This window comes from Ruditapes philippinarum, unplaced genomic scaffold, assembly GCF_026571515.1.
Source record: "Ruditapes philippinarum isolate M1 unplaced genomic scaffold, ASM2657151v2 ctg5965_1_1_1_1, whole genome shotgun sequence".
Taxonomy (NCBI): Eukaryota; Metazoa; Mollusca; class Bivalvia; order Venerida; family Veneridae; genus Ruditapes; species Ruditapes philippinarum.
Window position 1 is genome coordinate 49,976 of NW_026863834.1, and position 25,415 is coordinate 75,390.

The 25,415-nt window shown below is 30.8% G+C and overlaps 2 protein-coding genes across 2 annotated transcripts in view; one reads left to right on the forward strand and one right to left on the reverse strand.

The window, feature by feature from the left end:
- LOC132723445 (NXPE family member 1-like) overlaps positions 1-25,415 on the reverse strand; it is a 55,436-nt gene that overhangs the window by 16,307 nt on the left and 13,714 nt on the right. The window lies entirely within an intron of this gene.
- Positions 22,483-23,344, forward strand: LOC132723447 (uncharacterized). Its single transcript, XM_060708172.1, has one exon. It carries the CDS (start codon positions 22,735-22,737, stop codon positions 23,164-23,166), a length of 432 nt encoding a protein of 143 aa, XP_060564155.1. The 5' UTR covers positions 22,483-22,734; the 3' UTR covers positions 23,167-23,344.

Sequence of the window (25,415 nt, forward strand, 5' to 3'; positions counted from 1 at the left end):
TTTGAAAGCAATTGTGACCGGGTTTAGACTTTTCCTAACAATTGGTAGATGGCAACGACATTAAGTTGATATGCATATTAGGCTATCCCAAACATTCATTCTCACAATTTTACTTTACGTGCATGTACCTTCTGCTTATATTTTTTATGCGTGCATTTAGAATTTTGTGTGTGAATCACGCACTGTAGTGTGTGAATCATGCACTGTAGTGCGTGAATGGGGATGCTGGTAGTTGCTGAGAAAGTTGTTACGAAAAATTTCTACTATTTACCATTATTATGAATTTAACTAAGTCAGTAAACATGAAGTTGATGAGTGACAAACCTGAAATCGAATGCCATGGAATGGGACAACGTGTTAATGCTGTATACTAAATATCATGAGGCTCTGATAAGTAGTAGCTGAGAAAACTGTTACGAAAAATGGCCCAACCAATTTGCCTGCCTGCCCAGAATCAAGTCTCAATACATGATGGTAAACATAAATATATATTTTTTTTTTCATCAATGTATTTTTTTTTTTTTTTTTTTTTTTGGAAAACCAGTATTATATTTGCAACAGATATCCCATAAGTGTTTAAATATTAAAATATTTTTGATAGTGTTTTCTCAGGGGTATCATGTTTGGGACAGGATCTAACTCCCAAGCATCAGTGGTTTATCATATTAGAACACCCCATTTCTACAAAAAACTTCTTTCGTCACATTAGTGGATCTAATCACAGGTTTAATTGTAAAATTAAATCTTGTAAAATGTTATAAAAAAACAACAACAAACAGCAGGGATCCCATGAAGGTCAGAATTTCACGTGGCAGACTGTTTGGTCAACATTTTCATGAGTCAAATCATTTTTTTTTTGTGTGTTATTTTTCTACATGAATCATTTTCATGTTTCAAAAATTACTGTTTGGACAGTCATTTTGAGAAGACGTTCAAGTTTAAATTGATAATATTGTTAGGTAAGGTAATTTTTAAATTACGTAAGCTTCTTGCTTAGTTAACAATATGATAAAGATAATTAAGTATTACTAGCACCATTGAGAATTACTATAATTATTGTTCCATTTTCACTTACATTTATTGAGGTCAATAACACATGTGTACATGATTTTTACATAAATACTGAATGTCATGTCTTAATACTTCACAAATAGTTAACAAAATACCTGTTTCAACGAAGTACACTGATAATTGTATTCATCTTCACTTCTTTGTTATGAAATACATGTTTATGTTACAAAATTTATCAATTTTATTGTCCATGGCGGCGATTTTGTCATACTTCCGGTTTAGTTCTATATATAATCTCAACTCGAGGTCAGATTGATACAGATTTTTTCTGAGGCAAAGTTGTTGAATTGGACTGATCGATATTAAATTATTTAATGATTTGAACTGTATGTTTGTTCTCAAAATGAAATATTATGATATAATGCGTTCATCACTAAGACCGGTATACACAATGTTGAAATATATGATTTGTCCTGCAAACCGGAAAGATGTGATTAAAGTAATATCCGTAATGTAAATTAAACTTTTATCTTAATCGGCAATTTTTTTTTTAAAAAAAAAAAAAACATGTTTCGTTCACTTTTGTTTCTTTGTGCAATATCTTACACAATAAAATGTGCAAGTCATTGTCAAGAACCGAAATATTTTACATAGTACATTGTATTTCGGAAATGACACAGTCTCCTTTCTGATGGTGTTACGAAATTAATGGAAGAATCCATTATTGAATGGGGAAATCAAATTCACTGTAGCTCTCAAATTTGTGCTATTCTGTTTGACTCTGTTTTGAATAAACATTCACATTCATAACCTTTTCATCTTTTTAATTGCTTTAACAGAAAAAATCTGCATAACAATGTCTGATGAGACAAAAAATACAATATACACTATCTCAAATTATCCCTACAAAGAAAGTCTATATAACCTTGCAATAAAAAACCTATAACCCCCAAAATAGAGACCATTTTTAAACTCTAGACTATAATCAGAATATACTTTGTAGAAACCAACTAGCTAATGCCTTGTGAGAAATACCCAAGCTCTAGCCCTTTCCAATTTTAAGTATAAGCACTTTTAAGTTTTTTTTTTATTTTTGTTGCTATAGAAACCAGAGTTTAGCATAGAATAGCATTATTTGAACAATCTTGATAGAGCTTCCTACAAAGAGTATTCCTGCCACGTTTCATTAATATTCGCCAAGTGGTATTATAGAAGATGTCGTTTGAATAAAATGTAGACGGACGCCGGACGACGAACGCATTTAATTGGCCAAATAATAACGATTGATGTAAACATACAAAAAGTGCTATTCTTGCATAAAATTCAAGGTCAGGTTAGTAATTCGTTTTTATGTCCCCACTTTAAAATAGGGTAGGAGGCATAAAGTGTTACCCTTGTTCTTGTGTGGGTTTGTTTGAGTTTCAAAAAGTATATACTTTATTTAGTGTCTAAGCCATAACTTTTCCATATATCATAGGATTCCAAAATAAAATTGGCACAATAATTCCATCATAAGAAGAGACAATGTGTTAAATGCAAAATCCAGCTATAAGGTCAAAGTCACAACAAGGGATTGGACTTAGTGTAATCATCATATAGTTCAAGTATCCATAAAGTTTGTGTCCAATCTATAACTTCTGCATACATAATGCCATTTCAGTTTAAACTGATCAACTTGATATCATAAAGGGACCACATTTCTCAAAGGAAGTCATCTAATATGTCAGTACAGAATACCTAAGTACTGTATAGTATAACACTTAGATCAATCCAACGTTATTTTCCCTCATGTGACTTTGCCCGATTATGGGAAACACATGTTAAATTATGCACCTCTTGTCAAAAATGTAACAAACTAAATTACTGTTTAACATGAACACTGTAACTTCTTGATTTGATGATGTTACATAGATTAGTGAAAATTGTTTAATACCACTAAAAGCCATCAATTCAATGTGGTTTCACAGTAATGAACACCAGCATTTATATTAATATTCAACTGGTTTCAGTCTGTGAAACATACTGCAATCTTTCATGCAAAACAAACAGTTTTATAATACTCTATAATTATGTTCTGTATAATAATATAAAAATCAGAAACTTCAAAGGGTGATATTTTGAGGTTATTATATATTGTTGATTGCAAAACAGCTGTCAAAAACTGTATTGGTCGAAACATTTGTAGAATGTGATATAGGTTCTGCAACTTATAATCATTATTGTTCTCAGCAATATATAACAACCTCCTAATATATATTTTTAAGTAATTGTGTACTTTTGCATATTCCTCAGTAAACGTTTTTTTATGGGTTAATATTATGTACCATCACCCTAAGGTGTGATAATCATATGTTGTTCCAATTGACGTACCTCAACCTGCATCTTGTTACTAGTATTCATGCACTTCCATTATTCACATTATAATGTGTGTAAGCCACTCAATATTTGATAAATTCGTTTGCTTTATTATAATCAGTTTTTAGCTATATTGTAGCAATACGTTCTTTTCATTGTAGGATGCTAAATGTAAAAGGAAGTTTCCATCAAGGCCACCTTAAGTTCTATGGGGCTTGGAAGCAGGTTACTGCTATAAGTTTGTTTGAATGATGTATGCAACGACGAAAAGGCAGTTGGACAGGAGGAGACATGGACATGATATCAACCAAACAATAACAGCAGACAAATATCTTCTGATCAGTTACCTGCCAAACCATTTTAAAATTATTCATTTAGTATCAAACAATCACTCAGTGGAAGAGTAAAATCAAAAGAGCCATTTATGACCTTGGCTGATGCTCTTGAAAGCACTGAACAATATTATTTCATCACAATTGATTGCTACACTATGTGTGTCATGAATTTTGACAATACATACTACATGTTGACTCTCACGGGCGCAATGACTGTGGCATGTCATCACCTGATGGTACCGCTTCAATAGCTTTACATAATACATTAGATGCCTGATTAATAAAATATTTATGCGCAACATTATTTACTGAAATTAAAGACACGTTGTTTGAAGTTTCACATATAGCTATTAAAAGTGCAGAAGACGAATTATATGATTCTGAAGAGTCAGAGTTTCAAGGGTTTTCAGAAGTAACTGATGGTGAGTATGCCTGTACACTTTTCATTGCAAATAAACTTACAAGACAGCTCTTGGAGCTGCTGACTCAGATACTGGTTCTGAATCATTTAAATATACACGTCAAGAAGTAGATTTTGAAACTGAAAATGGGAATGATACAAAAGATTCAAAAGATTCCAAAATCTGGGAAACAGACAATCAAAGTGACCTGATGAGAGAAATTGATTGAGGATTATAATACAGTAAATTCAAGAATGTAGAAATAAAAAAGATAGATAATGATAGCTTGAGAAATGTGTTAGAGAAAGATAAGAATGATGGGCAGAACTTCAAAATTACAGAATGGCAGTATAACTTTGAGGATGAGAAAGTTGAAGATTATGCATGTGATGAGTCTTATTAAAATGAATTCACCCCGATCGATGATGATATAAATGTTAATGAAGTATCAAATATGATATATGATGCTCTAACAAATCTGAATGATTCTGATATATATGTTCAGTCACTTGACATAAACATGCTAAATGAATCAAAATTTACATATCGTCGTGCTAGTATTATAAGGTCCTATCTCCATTTTCATGAAAATTGTGTGTGATATACCACTGGATTCAGAATTAAAAGATCTATCTCCAGGTGGTTTCCATTTATGTATGAGGTTACCCTGCTTGATATAATAGCATGTATATCATTTTCCATTTTCGAAAATAATAGTTGAATTAATTATTATGTTGCCCTATGTCCATGAGCCAATCAGTGATTGTGTGCGAGGTCATGTGACAGATTTTACTCTGTCAAAAAGCATTGACACCATTGCTTAAACTGGCTGCCAGAAGTAAGTTAGTTTTTAGTATCATATTTGATAAATTGCTAGGAAATATTACCAGTAAGTCAAAGCAAAACCTTTAATTCTTTTAAAAGAGATAATGCTATTATATATGGTTACCGCCTTTAAAATATAAATTGTTATAAACACTACTCCTGGAGATAGGGTATTGTAATTCTAAAGAGAAATTTATTTTGTTATAATATTTTCAAAAACATGACAATAAATAGAAGGCAGTGTTGTTTCAGGCTAATGTACTTATTCTGAAACATTTTTAATCATCTATTTGAGTTATCAAAAAAAAAACAACTAATAAGGTATCGTGAAAAAAGTCGTTATAAATTTTATAAAATATAACTTTTGAACTATGGATATATTCGGATGTTTGAATTTCGGTTATAGCTGTTGTTTCTTGTTTTAATATACTGTCGTCTTTATAACCAACTGTTGTTGTAGTATAAGATACTTTATTTGTTTCAGAGATTAGAGTGTGTTTCATTGAATGCAGATGCCATAACATATACTAGTGTTTATTTTGTGATTTCTTCCATTAGAATTTTTACTTGACAGTGTTTCACTAACATTTTAAAGACTCCACAACCACGCATTAAATGTTTGCCTTTTATGAGAAATCTTGAATTTTCTTCTCAATTTAGCTTAAACGATAGAGGTATCCACAATATTTTCCAACATGCTCGTGGGCTTAAACTATTTTTAATTCCATGGATATTCATCTTGTTCAACATTTAAACTTTACCAATGAGTTTAGTTCGCTCAGTAACTGTATATCAACATATTGGTTAGATATTTCAGACAGTCAAATTTTATAATTGTCACATCTAGAATAAAACTTAATATCTCACATTGCAGAAACTTAAACGATTTTGATTTTCCTGCGATTAGATTTTGTCATCAACTACTGTCAATTACTAGTATATATTTTTTCTCATGCAAATGTTATCAGGTGAACAATCAAGTTCCTTTAAAAACTTTGTTTTATTTTCACTCTTATTGGCAAGAAAAGGAGGATCACATATAGTTTAAAGAACTTATTGCAAATGCTTACATTGACTGTTCCTTTCATAGTTTTCAAAATGAGTAAAGTTTTTTTCAGGTGAAAGAAGTTTATCTATAATTATGTTTTTGTAGTATGTGCTGCCTATTAAATTGTGACAGGAGTTGTTGCATTTTTATTGTAAATCTATCGAGGGCATTTTTTAAACATTTTGGTCTTTTTAACAGAGATAGATAAAATCGAGAACTAATTCAAGATAAAGTAGCAGATAGACATGTTAAAATTTTCATTTTATCAGAGAGTTGATTTTATATACAGTTTTTGTCTGTAACTAAGTGAATAAAGTGTTTTTGTTCGTTATCATTGCAGAATTTGTTTAGGCTGGAAAAACTATTGCCTTATAGATTCTAGTTATTGTTATATGATAAATATTTAAAGTGATTGTGCTGAAATCTTTTGTTTCAGTTTTGTAAAAAATCACATTGCCGGTAAAGTACAAGTAGTTTATTGCGATCTATTACAAAACTTGTATGTTACTGATGCAAACAGGTGAAATAATTTATTCAAATTTATTTCTTTGTCACAAGTTATATCAAAATGTGTATCTGAAAGATAAAAATACAATTATTGACAAGAATTTTAAGTTTGTTTATACAAATACCATAATAATCCTATTTGTTTTCATTAGAATTGAACATATTTATTAGTTTTAAAATATCCTATATCCTAGTTCATATTATCCTGGGCAGTTTTAAAACGCTCTATCTCCGGGTGCAACATAATTCTAAGCTTCCGGTAAGTACAAATAAGCAAAAAGCTCTATCTCAAAATGAAAAATCCGGTTTTAGAAAATATCTCTAAAGATATCGTGTAAAATCTTTGTTTGCAAGTTATGATAGATCATATTAATGATTCATTCAAAAAATCTCCATCATGACATGGTCCAGTAACATTTTTCTGTTAACTAAATTTTTAAGCTCGATTTCCCGCAATGTTACATAATGGCACTTAGGACCTTATTATACTAGCACGACGATATGACAAACTTCAATCTGATAGTGACAATGAAGGGAAAATGATAGTGATGCTACTATAGATTACATAGTTAACCTACCTGCCCATAGAGTACATTTTAATAATCTTAAGGATAAAAGTAGAAATGAGGATAGTAATGAAAATATACCATTAAGTTTCTTAGAAAAGTAGAAAGTTGAAGAACGTCAAAGAAAAAGAAATGATGTTGTTCAAAGAAACATAGGAATTTTGAGAAGCTCTGAAGAATTGGCTGCTAATGAAACCGTGACAGTAAATGATAATATAAAGAAATAACTGAAGGCAGTGTAAATAAAATAAGCAAAAAAGGGGGAAGAAAAAAAAACAAGAAATGAAAAGAATGAAAATGACTGAAAAAGGAGCATTGCTAAAAGGTATAGAAATAAAGGAAAAAGTTGTATTTTAAGGAATGGAACAATTGTAAAAGCAAAAGTTATCAAAAATGCATGTGGTGTAAATTGCATGTTTAAATGATGCAGTAAGCTTTCAGAAAGTCAAAGGGAACGTCTGTTTCATTCTTTTTAGAAACTAGGAAAAAGTAAGAAAGCAAAGACAATTTCTAAATAAGTTTTGAGTCAAGTCATGTAAAAAAGGATATGCCAACACGAGAAAGCAGTTTTCATAAAGATACAGTTTGCCTATTCCTGACTCCAATAGTAGTGTTAAACTTTTCTTCCTCAATACACTGAATGTGTCTGCCCAAATGGTAAAATTAGGACATGATAAAATTGACATACCAGGAATTATCATCGAAGAAGATAGGGGTCAGTCAGATGCAAGTAGGTCAAATAAAACTTCTGAAGCACTTTTAGATGATGTTCGAAATCAAACTGATTCTTTTCCTACAATTGACAGTCATTATTGTCGAAAAAATACAAAAAGTAAATATCTCCAGTCAGGCCTCAGTGTAAAGAAAATGTATGATTTGTACTGTACTTATTGTGATATAAAAAATTTAACCAAAGTAAGTATTTCAATATACAGAAAAGTGTTTGATACTGAATTCAACCTCGGGTTTTTTCGTCATAGAAAAGACCAATGTGATTTATGTGCCAGCTTATGTAATGCAAACAGCTGTGAAAAAATGAAGAATGAGTTAGAGTCTCATATTGCAAATAAAAATATTGTACGTTTGCATAAAACTAATGACAAAGCATCAGTTTCTGAAGATGGCGATTGCATGTTTTGACTTATAAGAGGTATTGCTCACACCTAAAAGTTTTGAATCCTCTTTATACTATAAGCGGCGATTAAACACTTTCAACTTCATTGTGTATGATGTAGGACAAAATATACATTTTGTTATATCTGGAATGAAACTACTACTGATAGTGGTGCTTCAGAAATAGCTTCTTGTGTTTTTAATTTCATAAAAGGAAAAAGTGCTGAAGGTTAGAAAGAAAGTTATCTTCTTTTCTGATAACTGTAGTTCACGAAATAAACATTGATATCACATTGCCATGCTGTGGTACTGTCTTAATAAATTTAATTTGGAATTTATCAGACACAAATACCTGGAAAAAGGACATACATAAAATGAAAATGAGAGTGTTCATGCTTCAATTGAAACTGCATCCAGAATGTTAGAGTTCATACTACATCATACTACATCCCAGTAGTCTGCCATAATAAGTATAGCAATTGAACAATTGTTGATATATCAATGTCTTTTACTATAATTCTATGACACCAAGCACTTACTATACATCACAAGTCATTTACATGTCTATAACTTACCAACTAAAAGTAGTTTGGTACAAGCAGAAATAAAACTGTCATAAATACCTGTTAAGTGAACCCAAATAAATGCATGTGATGGGAAAGTGTTGAAAACACTTTGATAACGTAATTTTATTTTCATTACAAGTACAGAAGCAGAAGAAAAACAAATATCATTAAAAACAGTGAATACCTATTTCCTTTGTCATTTAGACTAGTTTCGTGATTATTTTATAATGTTTTTATCGTAAAATTTCAGAGCGAAACAATCCTTTTTAAATTTTTCAACTGCTTATTTATGTCAAAAAAAGTTGTGATGTATATTTAAGCATTAAAATGGAACATTTCTTTTCATCATATAGCATAGTTTCGGAATAATTTTTAATCTCATATTTGACCATTTTCTGGCGCGAAACTATTGCATGTGACTTCTTTTGCTAAAAAAGTGTTTTTTATTAGATGAATTGTAAAACTTAAACTAACTTTGATTTTATCTTTCCTAAATACCAACTTTATCTTTTTGATATTAAAAAGTATTAAAAAATACAAGAATGAGGAAAGTTTTTTCCTCTTCCTGAACATTTTTGAAAATTAGACATAGACTAGTTTCGCATCGATTGCCAGTAATACAAAAAGCATGGGCACAAACGTTGTTTTGTTCTTTTTTTCAAACACGACCGCACGCGCTCGCACGCAGCCACTTACACGCCCCACCCCACAAACAAATACACACACGCACGCACACGCGCACACGCACACACACATAACAAATTCCTAAATATGTACGAACAAGACTGAACATAACGCACACACAAAAACATGGGTACCATCATTAATACGATACTAGTATTATAGTAATCTTATACATGTATTAAAATGTATTAAAAATTTAAAAAAAGCAAGGAAATTGAAAAATAAGAAAAATACTACAGAAGATACATCTAAAGATTTTGACTTTTTGTTAACTTAATTGTTTTTTATTCATGTCAGTAACATATTTTCATATGTATTTCATTTTTTTAAATGAATTTCAAGTTTATCGTGATTAAACCCAATACATTTTTCAAAAGACAGTTCCGAAAATAATCAAAAATAATTTAAAATGCGGTATGCGTTTTTTCCTATTTTGCAACTATATATGTAATATTTTGCTACCAAAATAAAAAAAGTTGTTCTGCCTCTTTGTGTGTATGAGATATGATTTTAATTTAATTTAAATACTTAAATTCTTTTCTTTACAATATTCTATTAAATCCCTCCAGATAAGCTGCGTGTATGAACATTGCCAAAAGAGGTGTTCAATAGATTTAATATCCACTGCACAAAAATCCCAAAGACTCAATGATTAGGGTTTTGAAGTAGGAGACTTTTGTTTGAAGCAATTATTCTTTGTAGATATTTATATTGAAAATTTCTGCGCTTAGTGTCAGTCGTTATTGTTAGAATGTTCTGGTATGTTCTGTTCCAACATATATTTTCGTTTTTTCTAGGATATCTTACCACTTAATGTTTGCAGTAGTTTTGATAATGTTTACTTGTTTAAACTGATGATCATACTGAAATTCATCTGTCTCATTTGTTTTGATAGATGACGACATTGTCTATATTGATACATATTTCTTATTTACGTCTGATATTTAAGGTAATCTGCATCTGGGATTTCAAGTCTGTCAACATGTAAATGGCATAAAACGACAACATTTTTAGTTTTCTATATTAGTTTGCTTTACCATTAATTTTGATGCGTTCTCATATTAACGTATTTTGGTAGGTACAAAGTTTCAAGCTTGATGAAAAAAACTGTTACAGTAATAATGTATTATCTGTGTGCAAAACAATCATTATTGTTCACCCTTTTTTTGATGTATCTTTTAATATTCAACGCCCTCCGGCCTGTTCACATATAGGCTCAAAAATGATGCCTTTATTTAAGATATTTTCGTATGTAACAAGTAACACGAGCAAGCATGTCTAGATTTTCTAGTGAGATTTGCATGACAGTTTCTCCTATAAGAATGGTACATAAGAGTGTGGTTTAAGAAGTTTTTATCGGGCACTTAATGCCTGGACGTATTTACAGAGGATAAGAATACAAACTTTGAAAATGATGCATGTGTTTAAAGAAATATACGCATGTTACCTAGTCTAGTCTTTCCTTAAGAATGAGATTGAGAAAGATTCTATTTTCATCACTTTTTCTCCTATTACAAAGCTACATAAGAGTTGTAAAACATATTAAGTATTATAAATTGAATGCTAAACAATAATACAACAATAATCCTTAGTTTTAAACCATTTGTTCCTGACAGTGGCATTAAAACCTATGCAAACTAATTTAAAATTGATCGCCAGAAATGTGGAAACTGGTTACGATTTAATTATAACAAGCACATTTTCTGGTAAGTGTTTCCACCTTTCGTTAATAATAATGTGGTCTATTTGGTTTATGTCTCTGCTATTTGGTTATACTAATGTCTTTATGTGTATTTCTTTCAAAAAATATGTTCCACCATTGTAAAAGTTGTTTAATTCACATATATCTACTTATCTTTCTGAATTTTTAATAATGGTGCCACATTAATACTTTCCCAAAAATCTGTCTTTTCTTTCACTTAAGCAACCAACTTTGGCATTTAAATATATAATAATCAAACAGTATGTCATGTACTGGCACTTTATTAATGACTGTTTGAAGCTGTTGGTAGAAATTGTCTTTTTGTTCTTCCTCTGCGTCATATGTAAGAGCATAACAGACAATGATTGATGTCTTTTCATGTCTACCATTAAATGTGGCTGTTAGACATAGACATTAAAACCACATTAAATACGTTTCATAAAAAAAAATAATTAAATGTGTTCTTATTTTGATGTCAAGACAACCAAATTAAGTTTTATAAGCCTTTGTTACTGCAACCTCATTGTGGCAAAATCCAGAGTATAATTTCTATTTCATGAGAAACTACTTGTGTCGATCGTACATAATAGAAAATCAACAAACATTTTTAAGTAGCAGTCCGATTTTAACGGGATATTTCCGCATTATGTTACGGATGTTTTCATATAAAGCCGATCTTTTTATGAGGTGACTACTTTTTTGTTAACCACAGGGCTAATGCATTATGAAAGTAAAATTATATTTTATTGGTACAAGTATGTCTCATATTTGCTGTGATCCACATGTTACCACTGTGATGTAGCGCATACGAGTTGATTATACCAGTTTAAAATTCGTATGTTACCGTGGGGTTTTCGTTTTTAAAACCATAACTTATGAACAATGTTTGATGAGATTTACAATAATACTGTAACATGTTTACAAAACTGTTTGAAGCTTTATAATAAATACAACTGTTACAATAATTATTTTATTTTTTATCTGTGTACAAAACTATAACTTTTGTCCGTCCTTTATATACATTCTGTTTAAACAAAGTTATGATGTATCGTTTAAAATTTAAAGCCCACCGGCCTGTTCACTTACGGACTCTTAAAGGATATAGCATTATTTCATGGCTTCGGTGATAAGTAGTTCATGTCTTGCAGCTGACTTTTATGTATATATCATACTTATATAACTTTATATAAACATTTTTTTTCATGCACATATCAATATGTTAAACTGATTAGTACATTTTTTTGAGGTTTCTCCAAAAGTTCTTCGATATACTATGCCAATATTAATCAAATATCACTGTCACTTTTTCTGTTCTCTGTGAAATCAAAAGAGAATTTCGGTTTTCTTGCCACATTTGTTGTGATAAGGAATTTTGAGGAAATCGATGCAACACCTGTTATACATAACTTAATAAAGTAATACCGAGGTCTTCAATCTGTATCTTGTTATGTCAGTATGCCACTGTAAACGCGTGTGTCTAATTTTTTTTAAATTTCAATAATCATAAATCTTCAACGATAGCGCAAAAAGCAAAACAATTATTTACGCTCAACTTTTGATTAAACTACAATCAATATGTGAATGTTGTATTGTAATTGTAATTTTATTGTATTGTGTTACCGTCTGCTGTCATTGTCTATCTAACAATGTACCTTCATTCGTTTTTAACGTAATACCGCCCTTACAGGCACTATAAGGAACTGAAAAATTTATACCATAGGTCAGATATATATATCTTAAAGTGCACCTGTATGCAACATTTAAACAAACTTTACCGTGAGGAAATCGAGTTATGGCCACTTTTATGAACTGAAGCCAGGGTGTATGTGGACCTTTTTTTAGAAATGAGTAACCTTTAAATAATCTGCAATAACATTCTAATGAAACACATTTTCCAATAAATTTTTGATAAGAAACAAATAGTACTATTCAGCTAACACATCAACAACACTATAGTTTCTGCTCAAAATTTATAAAATATGTATAAAAATGTTACCCTACGCCACCCATTTTAACACGTGTTTGACCATTTTCCATATTTCGGGAACCTTATTTAAAAAATCCTAAAAAATTACACGAATGAGTGCCTATTTTCAAAGTTTCCCTAAACTTTTATAAACGTATACTGGTTGATCTTGTAAAATATTAAATACTTTTACTGTCTAGTTTTTATTTTATTACACTTTGAAAATATCAGGAACCATATATATTACTAGATTTACCATTATTTATCCAATAAATACCTATATAAATTAAATAATAAAACAAAAACACATTTTTTTCTACCCAAAATGGATGGAGAGATACATAGATAATGTTAAAAGAAAAAAAAAAGAAAACAAAGTTGACCCATCCGAGATTTGAACCCATGGCCCTCAGTTTTAATGTAGTTAATAGTAGTTCTAGCCTATTTGAATACTGTTCAAAGCGGAGGTTAGGCATAAGAATGGCAATACCTTAACTGTACATTTTGTGTCAGTTAGCCACTGTAAACGGGTATGTCTGATTGTTTAAACTACAATTCATGAACAGCATCAACGATAACTCACTAAGCTTAAGATTTTAAGATCGTTGTGTATTAGATTGCTTTTAATACAATCTGTTTTGTCTTTTTGTCTGGGGCGTATGTATTAGACTGCTAAAACTACAATTAGTATGTGAGTATCGAATTATATTGTAAGTGTATTGTTTTGTACTGCATTGTGATACTGTTTATTGTCAATGTCTTTCTAACAATGTACCTCTACTCTCTTTAACATGTATCACTTTGTGTCAGTATGACTGTCTGATTATTTAAACTACATCAACATTGTTTGATTCCGAGTATTGTGTATTTATTGTATTACTTATAAATGTAAACGCTTTTGTTTGATTAAATATACATACTCTGTAAATGATGCTTTTATGTCACATGTGCAAGCGTTTAACTAGTAAGAATTGCATGACTGTTTCTCCTATAAGAATGCTCAAAAGAAAGTGAGGCATAAAAACACTAAAATGTATTTATCGAGACACTTTATACTTGAACGTTTTAACAGAAAATACAAACTCTGAAAATGATGAATTTATTTAAAGAAATATATGCCTGTGCACACAGTCTAGTCTTTCCTTAAAAATAAGATGGAGAAAGATTATAGTTTCATCACTTTTTCTTTTATTACAATGCTACATAAGAGTTGTAAAAATATTGCGATTATAAATTGAATGCAAACGTCAAAGGGTAATAAGAAATTAACCCATTTTAAAACCGTTTTTTCGAAAACAATGGCTTTAAACCCTACAAAGATCTTCCCCTTTTGGGGGAAAAAATCAGCCAAAAGGAGTGGGTTTTTTCATAGATCCCTGACCGTCACCTAAATTCCCCAATTTAGTGGAAAAAATTTTAACCCAAATTTTGTTATAAAGACACTTTCATGTTTGCCCTTTTAAAAATTTTGTGTTTTTTAAATAAAAGGCAAGGGGGATTCCCAATCGAAAAGTTCACCCAGGAATTTTTTTGTACTTTTACGCCCTCCGACCAGTGTTTAAAAATAAGAAATATTGTTTTTTCTTTTTGGGGATATAAGTTTGTTTAAAATTCACATTCCCTTTCCCAAAAGTTTACACCCAAATCTGCATATTTTAAAAACTAGGTTTAAAATTTTGTAATAAACGCATTTTGTTTTTTGGCTTTCAATTTATAATTGCAATTTCATTTTACTAAAATTAACTTTGTTATTTTCCCCCTTTTAAACCCGGGGCTATTTGTTTTACTATGCGTTTCCATGAATCCGTTTTTTTTCCTTTAACCCCTTTTTGATTTACACAAAAAATTTAAATTCAAATAAAATTTCCCCTTCCCGTTTTTTTTATGTAAATTTAATTGTTTTCCCTTTTTGTTTCAAAACAACCTTTATTAATAAAATAAACCCGGGCCCAAATCCCTAGGAAGAAAAGAAAAAAACATAAAAAAACCCCAAAAAATGGGAAATTTTTATATTTTAACATCGACTTCTACGGGATTTTAAACTTATTCTTGATTTTCCCAGGGTTTAAATTTTTTAATTTTATTGCTGTACATTTTTCGAAAGCTATAAAAAAGATCTTAAAATTGTTAAAACCTTTGGGAAAGGGGCCCCAAAAATTTATTTATGGGGAAAGTAGTTTGGGTCAAAAACCCAAAACGGTTTTTTCGTTGGGCCCCGATGGAAAAAAATTAAAGATTTAAGGAAAATTTTTGCGGGAAATAAATGAAAACATATTCTGAATAAATTTCACTTTTTAAAAAAGGGTTAAAAGAAAAAAAAAAAAGAAAGCCTTTTTTAGGGAATTTTTATACCGTTTTAAAAATTTGTCTTCCCCTTTTTTCCGGAAAATTTAAATAGCTTTTTTTTACCTCGTTTGAAAATTTTCCGACATTTTTTCCCCCTTAATTTTTAAATCGACCCGATTGCCCAATTTTGTTAAAAAGAAAAAATTTTCCCTTTTTTGTTAAGGGCCCAATTTGGTTGATGGGGTTATGGAAATTTTGGATTTGCCAAATTTACTTTCACATTTACGACGGGAAAACCTTTTTTTTGGGAAAATTTTAGGGTTTATTATGGGGAATGAAAACACACAGGTTTTGAAGCAATTCAACAAAAAGAGTTTAATTTCCCCTCTACTCCCCTCCCGCATTTTTTCGAAAAATTTCATAACGCCCCATTTGTTTTCCCCTCTGCAAAAAGTATCCCCAGCCCGGATTTTTTCTTTTTTTAAAGAAAAGGGAAAAATCCAAAATTTTTAACTTTTTAAAGCCAATCAGCGAAAACCCAAAACCGACCCCAGAACATACAGTTTTGCAAGTCAAAAAATGTAAACAAACATTTAAATTAAAGGCTTTAACGAAAATGTTCCCCATTTTTAATTTTAAAATTTAAAAATTTTTTTTTTTGTTTTTTTTATATCCCAAATTTAAATTAGTAAAATACATGTAACCAAAAAAATTTGAAAAAATGAAAAAAATTTTACTTTTACTTTCTTCAAATTTCGGATTGGGTGCTTTTAAACCCCAAATTTTTTTTGGAAATCAAAAATTCCCGCCATGAAGGTCCCCGCTAAATGTACAATTTGATGGCCCATTTTACCCCATTTTTATTAAAACAATATATCGAAACCCCCAATTTACTGAGGTCATTAAAAAACGATTAAATTAATTAAGGAGATCGGAACACCTAGCATTGAAAATTCTCTTCCCTCCCCCTTTGAAATTATGGCTCACCCGAAAGAAAATTTTGTAAACCAATTTTGAAACATCGCAGTTGGCTTGAAAAATTTTAAAAATTTGCAAAAAAAAAGCGGGAGAAGTTTTCCTGCCAAAACGGAGGCGACTTAAATACACCCTGCCTCCCATTAAATTTTTTAACAAAGGGGTTTAAAGGGATTTTACCTGACTTTAAACCTGATGCAGGAAAATTTTTACCTTTGGCCTCCAAAAATTGTTTAATAAAATTTAACAATATAAGAAGTTAAAGCAAATACCTTAAACTATTAAAAAATGAATACGAGTTAGAAAAGGGACATTATTTCTACAATTTTAATACTTAAGAATAAAAAGCCAAAAGTGTACTCTTAACGCCGCAAGAACCTAATCTGTCAGCAAAATACACAGGCAAGAGAAAATAAAACGCCCTTATTATTGCTGCACAGCCCATCTAAAAAATACCCGTTTTTATAACAAAACAAGGAGAAACATTGCAAGGCTCCAATAGTATCCAAAAGGAGGTTCAAATGAAACACATCTAAAATTCCCTGTACCACTTACAACTGCACATCATTATTATAATACAAGTAGGCCAAAAAAATAATTGCCTAAAAATACCCAAAAAACCTGTCATTTTAAATTCAAATCCCTGAACTTGAATAATGCCCAGCCTTTATTTTTATTTAGAGTTACTTATTTCTTAAGATTATTATATATTTAGTCAACCCATTATTATTTCCCTTTGGTTAATGACTGTACAATTACAACGGAGAAGCACTGCTAGAACACTAGTTAAGCTTTTGTTTAAAAAAGCGTTTATTTTTTTAAAGTAAATAAGACATCAACCAGGACAGGAAACCCGCCCATCCCTATTCTATGGATCTAAGTTCAAAAGGGGGCCATACTACGTCAAAAAAAAAACAGTTATTGTCCTTGAATTCGTGACCCTTTAAATTATGACATTATTTATTCTGTACTTTTGAGATTTCACAAAAGCAAAACCATTGGAGTGAAGCCAATGCTGGCAATGTGTGAGTACAATAGCTCTCAATAGGTACCTTACTACTTATTTGACAAAACTGATACTTTTCATCTGTCATTTTACTTTTCACCTTAAAGAATTATAAAACAACTGATTTTTTTAATATTAAAAAGAAAAAACAATAAGCAGTGATAAGTGTCTATCAATTATTTTATGCCTAAATGTCAAGACATAAATGTACCAATTTAGTCCACGCAAATGAACTTACAATGTATTTATCACAGATATCACATTTGATTTTAAAAATCTATAGCATAAATAATTTCTTAATCTTCAAAATAACAAAACAAAAAGGGAAAAGAGGTAACCAGTTAAAACATGTGCAAAAACCCCCCCATATTTTTTCCCCCCCCCAACTGACCCAAAAAAAATCCCCCCTTTACAAATTGCTGGTGCATTAAACATAAGCAGTTAAAACATGTATTCTTAGTTAAAAACTTCAAATCCCCAAAAATAATGTTCCCCCAATTAATTATTGTTAATAATCTCCAAAAATTTTGACAGATTACCCCCAAATTATTCTTTTGGTTTCACCACAAGCAGAAAAAACTTGGCATTAATTTAAGGGGCAATAACTCTGCCAAAACATCCCAATAATGGTTGCATTAAAAAAACCCTATTTTGTGAGTTTTCTTTGGCTGCATGTCACTTCAAAGATACATTTCTGAAATGTTTTTTTTTTGTTCCTTAAGAAAGCAACAACCTGCTCCATTTTCCAAACCCTGACCCTTGATAAACCCAACTACCACCCATAACCTACATGGATAAAATGAAGCTTAAAAACTTGTCCAAAATTGATAACTTTCCTACACAAAAGACATTTCAATATTTTATCTTTCAATTTTATTCATAAACCAAAAAATCCAGTGAACCAAAACAATTGTTTTTGCAGTCAAACCATTGTAAATGTTTGATGACCTATTTGAATCAGGGTTGTTATAACTCATAGGAACCCGACCCGTTATGCTGGTAAATATAATGCCCTTGACAGTAAAATTTGGTACCCATAATATGTAAAACTTTCAGGTGAACAAAAAAGCCCTGCAAACTAAAATCAGTAGAGGACGAAAACATTACTAAACCAATATATGAGCCGCTTCACCAACCCAAAACCAACAATAATGGGTTTGCGACCCCAGCATGGATCCCCAGACCACCTGCGCCATCCGCGCCCCAGTCTCTGATCAGGATCCATGCTGTTCCTATCATTTCCCTCTACTGTTATTAGGTTTGTAAGCGACCAGCATGGATCCTGACTCAAGACTGCCCCGCGGACATGCGCAGTGCTGGTCTGGGATCCCCATGCTCGTCGCCCAAACCCCATTTTGGTTTTTTGTCGTACCCCGGCCTCAATACAAATTCCCAATCGTTCCCTAAATCATTTCTCATTATAAAATTCTAAAACCATCTAAAGTTACCAAAATCCCAAGGGTTCTCCCAAATGTAAAAAAATGGCAGAATTTCTATCAATATGAAAATAGTTAACTGATCAAATATAAGTTTAAAAAACGTTTTTTTAATTTAGGGAGAAAAATTGGCCTAGGAAGAAAATACGCCTTACAAACCTGTGATACATCTAACAGAATTTATGTCAATGATATTTTAATGTTGAAAATCAGTATAATCTTTAAAGAAATCAGTAAAAACAATATATTCAAAACAAAACCTTGGACCGGGTGATGTCCTCCGAATAGATTTGAACACAGGTAAATAACCCCTTCTATGTCAGAGTTATGTCACTGACAAAGTTCAAAGTTTCAAAAATGAACAAAGCCCAAATAACTCAAAAAATGAGTAAAGCAAAGTTAAGGTTATTTTGCACTGCACTGTGTTTAAATGAGATCATTCTTCCACAAATTTTATGATTGATATCTCTTACGCTCCTGGACAAAGTCCAAAGTGTAAAAATGAAACAAAACGGCAATAAATAAGTCAGGACAGAGTTCTGGTTCTTTTGCACTGCACTTCTACTCAATGAATCTATCTACCTACAAAGTTTTATGTTGATTTCAAAGTTATGTCCCTTACAAAAGATAGAGGGCGGACGCCGTACTTTTACGAAATGGTACTTCTGTGACTTTTCATTTGATCTTTTTTAGCCATTTAAGTCACACAAGGCTTTAAAAAAAACACAAGTAAAAACGGAATGAATAGGATCAAATAGAATTTACTGTTACCTATTTCTCCAAGTCACACAAGTACCTATGCGTTTGTATGGATGACAGACAGACGGATGGACAAAGCGGCGACTATATGCTCACCCTTTTGGGGAGCATAAAAATGAAAGTATAATGTAAAGTGTACATCAACAACAATTATTTCTAATTTAATAATTTTCTTAAGCACATCTTACGTACATATGCAACTTTAAAGGGGTGTTAAACATACATTATGAAGGTATAGCTATAAATTGTGTACACTTGGGCCACATACAAATTTTAATCTCTCTTAAATACAATTACCAAAAATGGTGTATTCAAAAGCTGGTTTTAAGTCGAAGTAACAATGTTAATTTCTGAATTTGTAAAAAAAACAGATACATGTTGTGTCATGCGCACTCAATACTTCCTGGTTACTTTAACCAGTAAGTATTGAGTGCGCATGACACAACATGCATCTGTTTTAGTGAAAGCTTTTTTCACTAAAAATAAGGGAATATATAATATTTTTTCTTACTTTTATGCAGATATTAAGTGGATATTTTATTTATTTATTGTTATTAAAATATGGATTTTTTTTCACTCATTTCTATAAAATGCCACATATTTTCATGAGCCGGGACGGTGAAAAAAATATGAAATATATTTAACTGAAATAGCACCGTACTTTCAAATGGGTTAAAAATTACATAAAAGACAGTCTTCCATGAAAAACTAAGCTTTCTTAAACATTTTTTAGGTCATATACAATTTTCCAAAGTCAAAGAAAAGAAGGTCCTAGACAAAAACCAAACATATTTAAAAATAGCAAATCAATGATAGAAGAAAGACCAAAACATTTAGCATCTGCTGTACTACATGATGATGGATTGAGGTAAATATTATGTATGCATAATTATATGTACCAGATACTATACAAGTATTGTGCAAATAAACAAATGTTCAACAAAATGTTTTGCCTAGTATTGTGCAATCATACAAATCTTGAAAAAAATGTTTTGTTTTCGGCTGCTGCACAGAACTATGGACTTTCTATTTGTAAAGCAAGGTTAAAATAGAACATTATGCATTCATTTTAAAAAAAGGTTAGCATTTTGCATTTTTTTTTTTTTGCCTTTTTACAGAAATCTTACTTTAAAGCATCACGCCTCCAGATTCATGCTAATTTTCATGAAAATTTATTTAAACAGTATTATATTGTGAATTTACCAAAAGAATGCAATTTACACATTATCAATGGCACTTACAACCCATGTGAATTTCCATGAATAGGTCAAAATATGCAAAAATATCCCTTACTGCGTTAGTAACGCAGTAGAAATATAGTTATAAATACTGAAAAATCGGTCATAAATCGCACATAACATGTAAATTATTACTAGAATTTTGAATCTTTTTACTTTTCCTAAACTTAGTACATTTTTCTCAGATTTGATTTTATCGAAATAGTTTTACTCATCTGGAGGCGTGCAGCTTTAAAGCAAATCAGCGCAGAATGATGATCTATTTTAAGTTTTTCTTCTTTGGCATATCATAGCAATTTAAAAGTTTCTGTGACTTGTCTTCGATTCAAAAACTAGTTTTTTTCTTATTTAAAGAAAAAAATAATAATAATAAATAAATAAAAACTGCAAAATACCTTTATACATTGTTTTAAGGTTTACAATAACATTTATAGTCCAGGCATAATTCACCTTAATAAAAGAGGCTAACATAAGGCTCGTTATCCATTCAAAACCAACCCTTTCCCAAACCTGAAATGCAAATGAATAGAAAAAAAGCTAGTTATACTCAATTCCAGAAATATGTTTTTTTTTTTTTTTTTTCATTTATCAAACCCCAATTACCTTTCAGTATTTCTTAATGAAAGAAAATGATGTTAAACTGTACTGAACATTTGTTTTTACACAGAATAATATACGCATACACACTTTACAGTGACATTATACATGATACATTTTCACCAGTTCTTCAATTTCTTTTACAGGGAAGAAATATATGACATGATATCTTCTTCTATCTACAAAGAATGCACAAAACTTTGTGAAATAAGTGGTGATTCTGTCCTTCAAAATGTAGAAGCTTCACAATTACTGAATTTTGAATTATCAAATGTAATAGAGGAATGGAAAACAAAGGCTCCAGTTTTTCTGAAAATACTGACCTCGGCAGTTTCTACAAAAAGTAATTTAGATCCTAAGCACATAATAAGCATTGCCTTTGCAGGCTCTTTATTGTTAAGAAGTAGGAACCAAAAAATGTCTGCAATTGCCCATATTGTTGGTCTATTACTTGATTATGGAGGCACAAATGATGAAACAATTGGCAGATTATGTAGACTAGGAGCAAGTGTAAGCACAGAATCAGTCTACTTAAAAAAACAGGAAATATCAAAATTACATGATAAACAAGTGATGGCGAAATTAACAGTTTACAACAAATGTGTCACTGAAATTGAAACATGTAAGAGAACTATTTAGTGTATAAAAATCTAACTAATAATGTGATTGTTAAATAGTCCACTATAATTGAGTCTGTTGAGACAAATGCTAATATGCCTGAATCTGAAGTTCTTCCACATGTACATGGTGTTTTTCCTCCAAGTATTCCTGTGCTAAATTCTTCCAGCGTAATTTTCAACAATGCCTTTATGCATTTTATGACACCATCACCACCATTAACAACCAGTGTATCTGATATCACGATGATCTGTAAAAACACAGAAGAAATAAAGGTTAACATACCTGAAAATAGTGATATGCAGTTGAATTATCATACAGAATCAAGAACATTAATGGATATCAATTCAGAAAGCATAGGAGTACAAGTCGCTGACACAAAGAAAAATAATTAATTTCTGAAAATCTTCTACAAAGGTGTAACGCTGAGATGACCATCAAAGTAAATGTAGAAATATATGGTGATAATTGTGACTTAAGAGTAAATAGATCACACCAGAGTAAAGATAAAAAACAAAGATTTCCACTGGTTTTTGACATTAGCTGCTGAATTACGTGTGAAGGGGATAAATCTATCCACAGAAAGACCACAAAAACCAATTAACAAAGTGAAAAGTTCTGAATTTCTGCCAACTGCTGAAGATAACTATGAGCTGCAAGAATGTTTTGCAGATCATGTCCAAAAAGTTCTGGTTCAAAACTTTAAATGCCTTGAAAAATTTTCAACTGTTGTTCCTGAGATGATTGAACACCCACATATTGACAACTACAAGCAGAGATCTGAATATTTCTTAATTGACCTGTATGATAAGAATGAAAGTAAAAATGAAGATATGATAGATATTCTTTCAGATCTGCACAAAAGATGTATTCCATCTATTGAATGTGCTGATGAAAAAAATGTTATTGAGAGGAAAGTGTTTGGGGGTGATGTCCTTACAAATGAAAGAGCGTATCAGGCACAGCTGGACATGATAAATGGAGAAAGTGAAAGTGATAAACTTTTAGGGTTTATACATAGACCTGAAGGATTACACCGACTTATGAATTTACTAAAATACATATTTGATTGTTTCTATTTAACATCAAGTGTAAATGAGCAGGGGACATTGTATCAACTGAAATGTCTTTTAGATAGAAGGGATGTGAAATTAGACATCATATTCATATAGACAGTGCAAAAATTTCATAGATGATATTTAGTTGGTCACATCATTGCAGCAACATGTCACTATTTTGGAATGAAAGATTCAAATTCTTTTCCAACAACAAAATACCACCATTTATTGAACAGACATCTACAGAAAAACAGCTAGAGTGGATAAATGGTGTGGCAAAAAATATATTAGAAATCTATACAATGGAGGGCTCTGGAAAAGTACCAGCTATTTTAGAAGACATAAAAGTTACAATACATGCAAACACAAATGGATAGCCTTACAAATTTAGATTTAACAGGCAGATATAAATATCCACATGAAAACTGTGAAAAAAATATAAACAATTCCACTGGCTAAAAAGACATCTGAAAGAAAAGCATGATACTAGTATTAACACTAATCCTCCACAACATACTTCCAGCAATAGTTCATCTTATGATGGAGTGTTTAATGTAGCATCAGCTTTCATGAAAGTGTGTCTTCTTTTCAGGGATACAGAGGATGCATATAAAATGGGAGATGGAAACAGACTGATCAGAAATGCTAAGTATGAAATGCTTCATTTTCATCAAGGCATCATATTAAATACAGGTTATGGATGTGGAGGGTTCTTGCATACTACATATCTATCTTGTCTGAAAAGGAAGCCTATGAATACAAAAGGAACATGTCTTTTAACATGGGTCGAGGTGTTGGTCACCTTATACCGAATGACAATTTGGTTGAAATTAACGTTCATTTGTTGAAAGACCAAAGTAGGAAAATGGGAGCAAACATAACATTTGAAGGATGTAGAAGATGGGTTAAATGCTTAGAATATTTACGTGATCTGTGTGAAGTTTATGACAAGGCCACAAGTAAACATGGGAAGAGTGGTAAGCATGCCAAAGCAAAGAGAGAGTCTGATATAGCTTTTGTTGTTGATGCGGCAAACATCTTTAATTTCACAGTTGGACGTGAACATGCATCTTTTGTCAATTTCAGCAGTGACTTGCTAACATCACTTAATTCTGTTGAATTAAATGACTGGATGGATAAAAAAACAAACAACGAGCACAGAAAGAAATGTAACATCGAGCACTGAACAAAAATGTAACTATGTGCAAAGTTATCAATGATTTTAAGCATACAAGATGTAATACAGAATTCGATATAAATATCTGTTGACTTTTATAAAGATGATCCTGAATGAAACTGTATTGTAAAAGAATATTATTTACTTGACAAATGTTTTACAATGGCAATTGTGTTTTAATACAATCATGTACATGGTACATATACTATATTACAGTCTGTCTTAATATAGAATGCAACTAAGAAAATGACAAAGTGATCAAGAACACTAAAAATACATACTTGAAGTGATGCTGTAGCAATTGTTTTGAAATACATAACTGATGTGTAAAAATGCATGTATTTGTACTAAAACAGTAACTGAGTAGTCAATACAAAGTATACTCAACAAACAAAAAATGATACAATCTAAATATTATAATTAATAATTTATAGCATTAAAGATATATAAAATTTTATAAGAATAGACCAAATTAATTTGATGAGTAATAGAGACAGCTGCCCAAACATAGATTATACATTAACTTAATCAGGTATTACATATTCAGAGAGAATATCCTAGATTTCAATAAATTTATGCACTAAATATTTTTTACCCAAAGATGAGCAAAGTACAACTTTAAAGTGTGGTATACAACCACAATTACAATGTACCGGACCTTTATGTTAAAGATATTTTTGTTGGAATAAGAAATAGGATATTTTTGTTGAAAAAAGAATTATGAACAATATAATACATAATAAAAGAAGATGTAAAACAGCATAACTTTCATATTGAAATCAACAACAGACATGCAAACGTTTAAAAAATTTGTTGTTGTATTTATGTGTACCATATTGTTTTCATTAAATTCCCTCGGGGGCTTGCTTTTTATAAAGCGGGCCCTTAATTAAAATTATAAAAATATGTCTTATTATGTTTCTTAGAGAAACAAGTCAATTATCAAGCATTTTTCATTATTATAAATATATCTTATATATAAAAATACAGGATGTATAATGATTTTACATTGCTTGAGTGTCATTGTTATTTTCAAATAAAAATATATTGATTGGCTTGCTCTTTCATTATGTAAGGTAAAAATAAGGTATTCTACAAAATGTCATGTCATTGGGAAGGGGGGGGGATTTATTAATTTAAAGGGAAACAATATGTGTAATACTTGAACAATACTTGAAGTATTGAA

Bases quoted from the DNA above. Each gene is read 5' to 3' on its own strand.
- LOC132723447 (XM_060708172.1), top strand. From the start codon at position 22,735: ATGATTGAACACCCACATATTGACAACTACAAGCAGAGATCTGAATAT.